Here is a 12825-nt window from a genome sequence, read left to right as displayed (position 1 = left end):
ACACAACAATAGGGAACAGCATAAACAGACACAAACAACATGTTTTAATTTTACATGCAGCTATATACCTACATCAGCTTTGGTTAGGATTTGGTAAATTATTACTTGTCAACATTTTACCTTTGCTAAATAAATCAAATTGACTACCAGTGTCTAGAATTAGTTGTAAACCACATTGTCTTTATTTAAAACCTTTTTTTCTCCCTCCCTGTCAAGTCCAGACAGAACCCTCCGTGTCCATTTGTGGATGTCCAGCAGGTGTCGCTGCCCGCAGGCTTGCAAAGCCACGCAGCAGCAGCGACAGAGTGCGTGTCTGCCTGTCACCCAGGGGCCCCGTGTCAACAGCAGAGGGAAGAAGAAGGCAGACGCATAGAGGAGGAAATCAGAAAAATAACGGCGCTGCAGAAATGGACCTGCGCTCTGAGCTACTCAAGTCCATATGGTACGGTTTCACTGCCCTGGATCTAGAGAAGAGTGGGAAGGTGTCCAAGTCTCAGCTGAAGGTGAGTGGAGGGTCCTCTAACTTGAAGATGGGGGTAGGAGGGAAGGAAACAAAGTGATCTTTTTGTGTCTGAGGTGAGGATGGACAGACATTGTGATGTTGCTTCATTTCCTACGAGGATTCACTTCCAGCAGATAAAAGTTTGTTAGTTACAAGTAAATTTGACAAATAATTGCTCTTTACCCAGAGTGTGTTCAGCTGTGTACTTCAGGAAATGAGAGCAAACTGTCTGATTGCCATCACATTTCCTGTGCAAAGCAGCTTTACTTTAAACTGCAGGCAACGAGGAACAATTTTGTTCCTTATATTTCCAGTGAAATGCTTCGTGCTGAAAAGGAGGCACAATATGCACCTCTGTGTGGCAGGCAGTCGGGCAGCACGAGTTTGCTCTGTCTGCGTGTGAATGGGAGCCGTCATCATCAATGCTGGGCCTCAATGTGCCATCTTGTAGTGCAAAGGGACCTCTGGCACTGGAGAGCAGCCTTGTTGAATGGAGTATGTTCCCAGCATGTACGTCAAACAGGACATTGTTGCATGTGAGGGCAAGGACAAAGTGGAAACATGCTGGCGATTGTTGCGTCTCGCTGTAGGGCTTCAATAAAACCACTGTGCTTCTTTGTCTCTCTCTCTCTCTCTCTTTTCTTTTTGTTGATCTCATTGTTATGTCACTTTTTCTTAGCGTGGCTCAGGCTCTGTTTTCCAGCCGACCTCCACGTTTCTGCAATGTTGCCCAGAGCTCCAGGCTTACAGCGAGTCAGCCTCATGACTTGGCTTATCCCACCTCCACCCCTCCATCGTCGGCATCATGCAGCTCGTGAGCAGGCACCATGTTCTGTGTGGAGGCGAGCACTTTGCATGCTGTGGCCTCAAAAGTTAACAGATGCTGTAGAGAGCTGGAGACTGGAGACAGGATGTGGTTATGGCTCTGCACGCAGAAACTAGGTGCCTGATATCATGCAGCAGATGTCTCAAGATGTTGCACTCCCTCGGCGACAGAAATAAAACAAAGAGGAAAAAAGTTGCGCTTGAATAGAAGCGTAATAGTGGCAACTCCCCATTAATCTGATATAAACAGATCAAATTAGAAGTCTTTCCTCCCTTTACTCTTTGTTTTGGTGCAAAATCTGCTAAGAGTCTCTCACTCTCCTTTTGTTGATTTCACTTTTTTGTGAGGCTACAACAGCCCAGGCTGCACCTCTGAACATGTCAACTTCATACGGTCAGACAACAAAATTAGAGCCATGATCTCGTTTTCAGCCTCGGTTCATCCCTTTTCTGCACGCTGCTGCAGGAAACACTGCTCAGAAAACGTACCAGTGCTGTACCACCAGGGGAAGTGCCCGCATCGAGTGTCACACACATGGTGTAACATGACAAGATGGGTTTTATTACCTCTGACAAAACAATGCATAGGTGGATTTGAGGGGTTTTAACGAACATATTAATAGAGCACACAACAATACTGCTGTCAGTTCATAAACTTTTCAAATGTATTATCATATAATCAAAACTGCCCTTTTCTTGGCCCTCTTATGGGCATCAAAGAGCAAACTCTGTTGAGCGTGAAACGCCATTACATGAGGTTCATCCTCAATGTCACTTCTGCAGGTGTTGAATAATATTTTGTCCAAAACATGAAGAAGTATCATCTGAAAATTTGTGAAAGCTTTAAGCCAGATTAACACGAACAAATACATGTTAATCTGACATTTTCTTGAAACATCTTGCATTGTTCCGGTACATGGAAAATATATTTGAATCTCCACATTTAATTCCATGTACCAGTATTTTAGAGATGAAAGTTAAAGTTTCCGGCTGTGTTGATTTATTTCCAGATGGCATCCTTTATCTTTGATTTGCCATTTTTTGACAAGTTAATTTTCAGTCAAATTTATTGATTGGCTGGGTTTTTTATTTACTGACAGAACAGATAGAGCAATGCAAGCTCATCTAAAAGTAAAACAGACTTCTTAATGCTCTCAGGTTCTGCTAGTTCGGGATTTTAACCAAGTTCTGTTGCTCTCAAGGAAAAAGATTACCAATAAAAGAAAGAAGTGAGGTCAATGCTAACCAACCTCATTTTGTGCATTTTATGATTACTGGAAAAATCATTAGAAGTCCCAACTGAGGAAACATTTTAGTTAGTAAAAGTATATAATTTAGAAATAGGTTTGTAAGAAAACTTCAAAAATATTAGCAGGAGAGCTAAGCATTGACATAAAAATCATCAAAATTCTCCTGACACAGTAACTCCGTCGAAATAAGAACTGCTGCTGTCTATACATGTGCAACAACACGTACTTTGTTCAAGGTCAAGTAGATTTGGGTAACCGGATATTGGATTCAAAAACTACCATCTCTGGCAAAAAGCCAGTCACACATTTTCCCAGTTTTTTGCTTTGCTTTGCTTTGTTTTGCTGTGGTGGAGATGCTGTATGTTTAGTATAAGTAGCCACAGCAAATAGTACAACACTCAGTGTTTAATTGCGGTTTAATCAATTAGATTACGGAGCTGTTTATGCTCTGAGATCAGACAGAATAGAGTTTTAATACTCATTGGTTCTGTCTTTTCAAAGTATCTTACACTGATGTTTGTTGAGGATTGTGTGACTTTGTGGGCGTGTTTAAATACTTATAAAATAATGCGTGAAACTTGAATTGCTCAAGGTGCTGATCTGATATGCTGATCTACTTTCTGCAGCAGTCATTAAAACCCGGGGCTCTGTCTGATCTGTCTTTGTTGAAGCTCCACTTCCATTTCACAGACCTAAAGAAAAAGAAATGATCAAAAAATCTGAAGCAGAAAACTATCAACGTGACTGCTCTTTAAAGAGCCTGGCCTTCAAAATAAAACCCCATGGATTTCAAAGGGTTAAAACTAGACTATATTGCAGCAGTACAGAAGTACTAACCATGTTGGTAGCTTCCTGCATATTCTCTTACATAATAGCAGTTGAAAATGCAAAACAAGCATTGTATAAATGCATGTTTTGCATTTGTAGTCTGCTACAGGCTATCAGAGGGTTAAGTATAAGTCACAGCTCTTACATTGCTGCATCTCAATATTAAATAACCTGTAATGCATGAAACAAACATAATTAATCAGAAAACATTTCTGGAATATCAAATTTCTTTCAGTACATAAAGGGAAAAATATACCTTTAGAAAAAGCAAAAGTTTGTTATCCTGCCAATCAACCACACAGCAGAGTCACACATGGCACAATCTTACCTGAGCAGAAAATTTCACATTTGTCTTATTTATCTTTGAGAAACATAATGTAGCTCATGTTGAACAGACATGGTAAATTTATCTGTTTCTACTCACTGTATTTACTCTATCACTGGAAAGGCAGTCGGCAGTAAAAGCCTAATTTAATGTCTTTCCATGCACTATTTTCTTGATTTTTTTTGCAGCTCCTTGCAGTTTCTTTTTGTGTGTGTGTGTTTTTTTTTTTTTTTACTGTTTTGCAATCTGATGATGAGTGCAAAAAAGACAAACATCTGTAAAACTTTCCTGCCTGGTTATCAATCTGAAACATGAACAACATTGCCTCTAGTAAAAGGATGCAGAAATCGATTAAAGGGAAAAGACTTCCTACAACAAAATAAAAATAGCAAAACATGCTTTATCTCAGTTTATCAAGTGATCTGTGGATGAAGTTCAAAGTAGCAACGTGTTTGTCTCAGAATCTGAACAGAAAAACAGTTTTGAAAACTTTTGGTATGCTGAAATCATACTCATCATGCATAATATCGCATTTATAGTTTTTCGTTGAAGTTGAAAAGGTATTAAATGCCTGAAAGTTACACCCACAAGCATGGAATCTCAGAATCAGAACTTTCCTTAAAATAGGCACTGAAAAAGGGAATTTGGCACCAAGCTGCTCAAAAGTACTTAGATTAGGAAACAGCAGGCGCTACTCATGATGTTTGTACAACAGTTTGCAGAAAATGTTAATTTTTTCCGCTTCAGCCAGTGATTTTGAAGATTAGGGTGTAGCTGAAGTTAAAAAAACGAGTTCACTCTTAAAAGAAGATGCACTTTGCATTGGGACTACCATTTCTCAAAATGGACAGTTAAAATTTTCTTTCTTTTCTTTTTTTATTTCATTTTTTATTTTCAAACCAATATTTACAGTAGATAATATAACTACATTCATTATTTAAAAATTTTCTAAAAATCTTTCATGCCGTAAATATTCATGTATTTTCTTTAATCGTTACAGCATCTTGTGAACTTGTTTCTTTCGACTCCAGAGATCTGGATCGATCTTATCTTTGTTTGAGTGTTTTAACCCTGCAATTTTTGTTTTTAAACGCTGCGTTTACGAAAATTGATAAGATTGAACCATTTTGTCAGTTCTGAAGAAATAAATCTTCTCTCCTGTTTTTTTTTTTTTTTTCTATTTCATGAAAGTTTTTTTTTTCTCTTTGATGTTTCAGGTTCTGTCTCACAACCTTTGCACAGTCCTGAGCATCCCACATGACCCCGTGGCTTTGGAGGAGCACTTCAGGGATGACGACGACGGCCCAGTTTCCAGTCAGGGTTACATGCCTTATCTCAACAAATACATCCTCGATAAGGTGAACCCACAGCTTTTATTTCTCCTGTCGTTTCAAGAGGCTTCAGCACAGTTTTGATTGCTATATCTGTCTGCTGCTTCAGGTCGTGGAAGGCTCCTTTAATAAGGAAAACGTGGATGAGCTTTGTTGGACTCTTACGGCGAAGAAGAACTACCAGCCAGACAGAAGCAGCATCTCGGTCCTGCCGGACCGAGATGCTTTTCGGCTGTGGTGCCTTTTTAACTTTCTCTCCGAAGACAAATACCCGTTGGTTATGGTACCAGATGAGGTGGGTTCAACCAGAAGGTGGATACATCTTGTGGCCACTGCCGAGCTGGAAAGTTGGATTTTCAGAAAGCCACTGAGTTGGCAACGGTTGAAACTTTGCTGTTTTCCACCAGGGGACACGGTGAACTTTTCGTGGGCTTGCTTCTCACACGTAAACACCCGTTTTGGTTTCCTGTCATGCGTTTTTTTTCACCCGCTGCCAAGAGAAAGCCCCAAATTTCAGGGTCAGCGTGTTTGCTTTAACTCAGGGTGTGAGAAAACATCATTCAGCTTTATTTTGGTTCTGTTTTTCACTGTACCAAAATAATGCTACAGGGAGAGTGACAGCGTTACTATATAGGTTTGGCAAAAGGAAAAGAAAATAGTGTGGTGAAGCCTTATATGTTTGTGTATTTTTGCGTGTATAAATACATGCACAGTACAGTTAGCAAGTCAGGAAACATTTCACTGTATGTCAGTAGTAATGTAGGCAAAGAAGTGATTTTATTTTTATATGGTTTTGATAAGAAAAACTTAAAACTTCAGCAAGAACGAGCTTAAATCCCAAATGTTCAACAAGATATCACTTTAATCAAAGTTACATACATAGAGACTCCTTTTAAAGAAAATGTTTTGTTGCAAACGCCGGCGGCTCAAGCAGATCTTCTCCCTCTTCGTTCAGGTGGAGTACCTCCTGAAGAAGATATGCATGGCGATGAGCATCGAGTTCAACTGCGTCGAGCTCGACGACTTCTTCTCTCAGGACTCGGGGCACCAGAATGGCATCACCGTCTGGGTTTTTCTCCAGATGATGAACTCTGGGAAAATGACCCGAGCCATCGATAAGAGCATCATCAGCATGGCGATAGAGGAGGTGTACAGGGAGATAGTCGGCGACGTTCTCAAAGAGGTAGGCGGACAGAAGAGTGCTCCCTTTGTGCCACTCTTTATGTCCGTGGCGTCATGTGTGTGCATTGATTTGGATTCAGGGTTATCTGTGGAAGAAAGGGCAGCTGAGGAGAAACTGGAAGGAACGCTGGTTCACTTTGAGGCCCAGCAACCTGTCGTACTACACCGGAGAGGACCGCAAGGACTGCCAAGGGAATATAGTCCTGGACGGGAACTGCTGCGTGGAGGTAAGCGGAGAACATAGCTGTTTTTCCTGTTTGCCTGAAAAGAGGAAAACTAAAGGTGAGGACTTCCCTAAAATGCATCAAGTAATCCAGAGAGGACAAATGGTGACTTGATATCTCACCGCTTTTATATACTGTGCTTTTCTTTAAAGTGTAATTTTTCGAAACAGAGCAGCAGCTGAGAAATAACTCAAATGCTCCCAGACAGAAATAAAATGTTTCTTGAAAGTGGTTTCTAAAACGAAGTGAATCCTTTTAGGCTATTTATCCCCTGGCATCTGTTCGCCTTGGAGCGGTGCTGATGCAAATCTCCATAAAATGAGCAAACTGTATTTTTGAAACTTATTTAACCTGTTAGTATCATTTACCTTTACTGCTCATATTTGAGGACACTCGATGGTTTCAAAAATCTTCAGATCACTGTGACTCATCTGGATATATATATATGCTTAAATAGTTTAAGAAAGCAAATGTCATCTTAAGGTGTCCATAAGACTAACAAGTCCAATTTCTACACAGAAATGTTTCATCAGCTTAATTCTTAAAGAACTACTTCTCATTTTCTTGGAGTTTGAGCTAAAGAGGTTTGGGATGGGTGACGACGATAACAAAATGCACCTTTAGCAATGAGACACGTGATTGCATTGGATTCGACCTCCAATAAAAGCAAGGATGTCAGCAAATAGATTTGACAGTATCACCAAATATTCGCTTGAGTGAACTTGAAATAAAATCCTGAGTCCTCAAACCCCGAGACCAGGACAAGACGGGGCATAAATGCGTCGGAGACGAGAATAATTTAAATTTTCTGCATTTCTGTGTTTGACCAGGTGCTGCCTGACCGAGACGGGAAGAGGTGCATGTTTTGCTTGAAGACCTTGTCCAAAACCTATGAAATGAGTGCTTCGGACACCAAACAAAGACAGGAGTGGACGGCAGGTCAGAGAGGACGCTTCTGTTCTTTTGAGTCGCACAGCAAAATCCAAAGACCTTGAACTTCACCCTCTTCGTCTTCACAGCCATTCAAACGGCCATCAGGCTGCACGTGGAGGGCAAAACGTCTCTGCATAAAGACCTGAAGCTGAAGAGGCGAGAGCAGCGCGAGCAGCGGGAGAAACGACGACAGGCCAAAGAGGAGGAGCTGCAGAGGCTTCGGGCCCTGCAGGAGGAAAGGGAGCGCAAGCTGGCGGAGCTGGAGCTCCTGAAGGAGGCGCAGAAGCAGGCGCAGGTCCTGATGGACCAGGACGAGCAGAGGAGACGCCAGCAGCACGAGCAGCTCCAGCGGACTCTGGAGATTCAGCTCCGCGAGGCGGAGGAGGTGAGCAGGACAGGAAACGGAGGAGAGCGTTTAAAAAGTAAAGAGGAGGAACTCGGTTAACTTTTTTTCTTCTTCTTTTTCTTCTTATTTTCCGTTACTCTACAGGCCAGAGTTAGCATGCAGGCAGAGATGGCTCTGAAGGAGGAGGAAGCAGAGCGGCAGAGGAAGAGGATCCAGGAGCTGGAGGAGATGCAGAAGCGTCTGGAGGAGGCGCTGCAGCAGGAGATTAAGGCCAGGCTGGATGAGGAGGGCTTCCGTTACGCTCAGGCGAGGTAGATGTTACAAAACATATGCAGCTGTGGGCCAAAGAGACACTTTTATGTGGACACAGTAGATTTCGAGCTCTGGGGTTCGTGCTGGGTTATGTTCCTGAGGAAGTCGGCCTGCATGGCAGAGGAAGTTGGCAGCTGTTTGTCTGTACTTGGTGCTAATTCAGCTGAAAGCCTCTGATTCACACAGTTCACCATGCACATTTATCTTATCTTTCATCCTCAGGTTACTGGCTGAGGAGGAGGAGAAGATGAAGGCCCTGATGGCCCTGCAGGAGGAGCAGGAGGAGTACATCCTGAAAACGCAGAGAGAAAAACAGGAGCTAAAGCAGGAAATGGAAGTCAAGTCTCGGGCCCTGGATGAGGCACAGAGGCAGCTGGAGGAGGTCCGAGCCAACAGACACAGGGTTGACCAGGACGTAGTAGTGAGTGGAAAACACACACACACAAGTGCACACACAGCCTATGTTCATTTCTCTGAGTAAAATGAGTCAGGACTCAGAGCTAAACTTCAACAAAAGAGAGATAAAGATTCCTTTAACAGAGTGTGATTCATTTCTAATATTAGCTGGAATTACACATGTTTCATAATGTTATTTGCAATAGTAAAAGGCAGCTGCATCATTCCTGTCAGGGTCTGACAAAAAGGCCAAAAAGCGATGCTACTTATGAATAAGATTAACTTGAATCATGTCTTGGTCAATAATCAATGTTCATCCATCCAAGTAATTTGATTGAAATTTTAAAAACAATCAGATAAACGGTATCTTTGATGCTTTTCTACATAAATGGCTCTAATTTTGTAACGCCTTTATTTTCTGTTGGATTAAAACTTCAACCGTTGTCAAAGAACCTGCAAAACATTTTGTCTTGTCCTGGAAAAATCCAGCCAGGAAAGGCCTACTCTGTGCATGTCCACGCATATTTTTGTTGTGTAAGATATTGCAGTGAAAACCAACTATAGAGACCTTTTTTTAGGTCTGAACAACCAGAACTGTTACTCACAAAATTGTAACCTTCAGGATTAAACGTTTAATTATGTATTTTTTTTATGTGTTTGTAAACTCTTTCAGCAAAAATGACAAAAAACAGGCATCTCAAAGTACTTACCAAGACAAGCAGATGCAGTGCATATGTAGAAATACATAGTTAAATCTGTCCAATCGTATATGCAGACTCAGATTTACCTATATTCCAGTTTTATCCTAATTATACAATGAAAATGAGTTCAGTTTATTGTGCCAATTGGTAGTAAATTTTTTTTTGTCTATTTAAAGAAATGCAGCCAATGAGTCAGTGACTTTGCAGGAGTCTGTCCCCCGAAAGCAGGATGTGGCGACAGCGAATGGAGTCATTAACGTTGCATCGTCAATGTGCATGAGGCAACGGCAGGAGAGAAAGTTACTCTGAATTTCATGGTTATGAATTAATCAGAATATCAATTACATTAGTGTGTAGCTGACTGTGACTGGTCATACTGGTTTCTTCCTGTTAAAGAAGAAAAATAGATGCTTGCTCAGGATGTGGGTTGTGAGCTTCTCTATCGAACAGCAGAATCATAATTACATGATATAATAAAGTCAGTGTGATAGTTTAAATATTTTTGTACCGCACGGAATGATATCAAATTATGATATTGAAGTTGTTCTCGATTAGTTTCATCTGCTGGTCTTGTGAAGTGAATTGAGATCATATTTTGTCCTCCCGTTGGTTAAAAGATGATTTAGAGGGTTTCTCTCTTCCCATGATAGGCTGCTCAGAGGAAACTTCGCCAGGCGAGCACCAACGTCAAACACTGGAACGTCCAGATGAACCGACTGATGCGGCCGATCGGACCAGGCGGTAAGCTTGGATCTTAGTTTAGGGAGCGTTGGAGGCTGAATTAAATGTTCCTATTGAGATTTTCTGGTTAATTTTATGCAGCGTTTTAGAGGAGTTCTGGTAAAAGTGCCTCTAGTGTTCACAGTTTGCCTTCATAGTTTTCTAAAATCTAAATCAATCTTGTGTGAAGGAAATGTGGCTTTATGACATCTATAACTCTACAAGCAGGATGTTGCTTAGGGTTATTTTAGTTTTGAGGAGAAATCAGAACCACAGTCAATGAATATTCAACAGAAGGTTGTATAAGAATAGTAAACAGATTGAATTATACATGAGGCTTTAGCTGTTTGTCTTCATGATCAATGGTGAAAATGCTGATTCAACAAAAAGAGCTGGTGTGCAGTGGTTTAAGTATGTGGGTTCAAATAAAATGTAGGTGTTGTCAGGTACAACATGGAAGGAGGGAGGAAGGGAGGGGTGAGTTGGGTCTGAACTGGTGAAGTTCGCTGGAAGGAGTGAATTGACCTGCAGCCATTTTATCTGCAGTTGCAGCACAGAGTGTCCTGCAATGTTGGCTCAACAGTGTCAGATTTTAAAAACGTGGAGCTTGTCTTACTAAAGTTACTTAGCAAAATATTTTTTCTCATCCAAGAGACAACATAAGTACCAGGTAAAGTGCTCTGGCTAAATATTTCTCATGACTATTGAAGATTTATCAAATCTTTTCTTTGAAAGTGGGATGCTTTTTCGCTCATTTTCAGTTCAGTATGCGGCTATTTTGACTGGAATGTTATTTTGTTTAAGCCACTTTACTCTGACCTATGACTCATTGAGGCATGAAAAGGCTGCCAAGCTCAAAGAATGAAGCTGTGTTTGTATCGACACATAGCAGACAAGTTTGCAAAGAGCCATTTTTGAATTGAATCTTAAGGCTCTTTGTAAGTAGGAGCCTGTCACACAGACCCAGCTTGTTCCCATTTATTTTGCTGAATCCATTGTAAAATTTCCAGAAATTGCTATTTTTGCTTCAGCAAGGTTTTTCCTCAAAAGAGCGAAAGCGAAAAGTCGAGGATCAGCGAGCAGCTGATGTACATTTTCAGGCCCAGCGTCAGGCTGGCGCTGGATTTTTGTCCTGTTGCTTCATGACATGACAACCAGATATTTATCATCTGATCGAGATGACACGACTTCTTCTTTCGTCTCCTATTTTGTACACTTTCTTGTTTTAAGAACTCACCAGCACAATAACGTCTAAGAAAACATGATAGAAAATTAGGTTAAAAGCAGACAAAGTCCAAAAGAAATCTTAGAAAGACCTGTTTTAATGGCTGAACTTCTTTAAAAGATTTTCAGAAAACTCCTTGGAACCAAATTACACAAATTCTACTTGACTTTTACATAGAAGTCTACAAAGTAGGTGTGACTCAACTGAGTTTTAAATATACTTCCTCCATAGTGGTTTTTTTGTTGTTTTGTTTTACTGTCTAACATATTAATTTCCTCTTTACCACTTCTTCCGCCCATACAGTTCACTATGTCAAATTTTAGTTTGTCCTTCTGATTTTCATATATACATTTATTCTTTACAGAGAAAAGGCCGTCTCTGGGCAGCTCTTTCCAGTCGTTCCAGATCCCGACACAGCGGGACCCCGGGTTGCGCCTCAGAAGGAAATCTGGATCGGAGGATCAGAGCGAGGAGAGCAAAGAGAACGTGGACAACAGAAGCGGGTGCGACTTGGAGAAGCGGCACTCGCACGCCTCCAACGGAGACATGGACATCCCCTAAAAGCATGAATCATAAGAGCCTGCTCTTTTGATTGCATTTTCTAACAGGAAGCTCAGTGAGACAAGTGTGAAAGGCTGCAGGACTTCTGCACTTAAAACTGAATTTTCATTACTACTGTTTGTATTGCAAGATGAATTTACTGACCTGAAATCCAAAACAGTAACCGTTTGAGACATTTCACAGAAGATTGCTCAACTAATACTCCTACCACTTCTTGTGTGAGGCCTGATGAGAACAGAGAAGATACCTTGGTGCAAGTAAAAGGGCCTCAAAGTTAACAAAAAAAAAAAGGATCCAGGCTGATGTGTTAGCAATGACGATTACAGACCGGACTTAAAGGAAGTTCATCCTTACGTAAATGAAGAAAGCTATCCCTCTGTCATTTTTACATATGTAATTTCCTGATTTGTTTTTTGGATTGTGAATTTTTGATCTGTACAAATCTGTTTCAGTATTAGTTAATGGCGTCATTTCACTCCTGACAAACAGGAAATAGAGAGGCAGAGTTAGAAAGAGAGGGGAGGGGAGACAACTTCCTGTTTCTAATGTCACCTAACATGACTGTAAATAAAAAAAAGTGAATCAATGTCTTATCTACTTTTAAAAAAATGTCTCTTTTAAGAGCCTATTTATGTGCAACATTGAATTTGATGGGTGACCATCACATACATCAAGTACCTCCAGTAATGCATTTATAAAAGATTAGATACAATGACATATTTTTTTTCTTGTACAAAGGAAAAAGCAAAATGCCATGCAGGTTTCAGAATCGATGGTTTACGCCCACTCGGCTTGTGAGCTGCAAGCCTGCTTTACTTTGAATTTGGTCTTACATCATTTGTCGGTTTGCAACGTGTCACCACTGACTAATTTGATACCCTTTGCTCATTTGTCCTGAGCGAACGGGGACATCGCCTGACTAAATCCTCTAACTACAGAACATACATTTATGTTTTAACCAGAATTACCTTTAGGTAGAGGTTCAATTCAAACATATTTCATTTTTGACAATGTTTTATGGAAATTTGATTAATTACTTGGATTTGCTGTTACAAAAGTAAATGCTTCATATCAAATTGGATGCACTGCAGTTATCTCTTCATTTACGTCAGAACTCATGTTCTTAGTCATGATGGAAATGTTTTGAATTTTAAAAAGATAATC

General features: G+C 40.7%; 1 protein-coding gene across 1 annotated transcript; it reads left to right on the top strand.

The window, feature by feature from the left end:
- Window positions 1–221: 221 nt before the first annotated feature.
- On the top strand, window positions 222–12247 carry LOC129372447 (differentially expressed in FDCP 6 homolog). Its single transcript, XM_055049773.1, has 11 exons — window positions 222–503; window positions 4948–5088; window positions 5171–5356; window positions 6017–6244; window positions 6324–6470; window positions 7298–7406; window positions 7487–7785; window positions 7891–8057; window positions 8281–8479; window positions 9806–9896; window positions 11465–12247. Exons 1-11 carry the CDS (start codon window positions 408–410, stop codon window positions 11659–11661), a joined length of 1860 nt encoding a protein of 619 aa, XP_054905748.1. The 5' UTR covers window positions 222–407; the 3' UTR covers window positions 11662–12247.
- Window positions 12248–12825: the final 578 nt, after the last annotated feature.

The sequence above is a fragment of the Poeciliopsis prolifica genome, unplaced genomic scaffold (assembly GCF_027474105.1).
Source record: "Poeciliopsis prolifica strain line A6 unplaced genomic scaffold, Auburn_PproV2 SCAFFOLD029, whole genome shotgun sequence".
Classification (NCBI taxonomy): domain Eukaryota; kingdom Metazoa; phylum Chordata; class Actinopteri; order Cyprinodontiformes; family Poeciliidae; genus Poeciliopsis; species Poeciliopsis prolifica.
Note: the sequence above shows the minus strand (reverse complement) of the source record. Positions and strands in the feature narration are given on the sequence as shown.

Coding starts and splice junctions, on each gene's coding strand:
- LOC129372447 (XM_055049773.1), top strand. CDS start 408: ATGGACCTGCGCTCTGAGCTACTCAAGTCCATATGGTACGGTTTCACT. Junction 6,245..6,323: donor TCGGCGACGTTCTCAAAGAG/GTAGGCGGACAG, acceptor ATTTGGATTCAG/GGTTATCTGTGGAAGAAAGG. Junction 8,058..8,280: donor TTCCGTTACGCTCAGGCGAG/GTAGATGTTACA, acceptor TTTCATCCTCAG/GTTACTGGCTGAGGAGGAGG.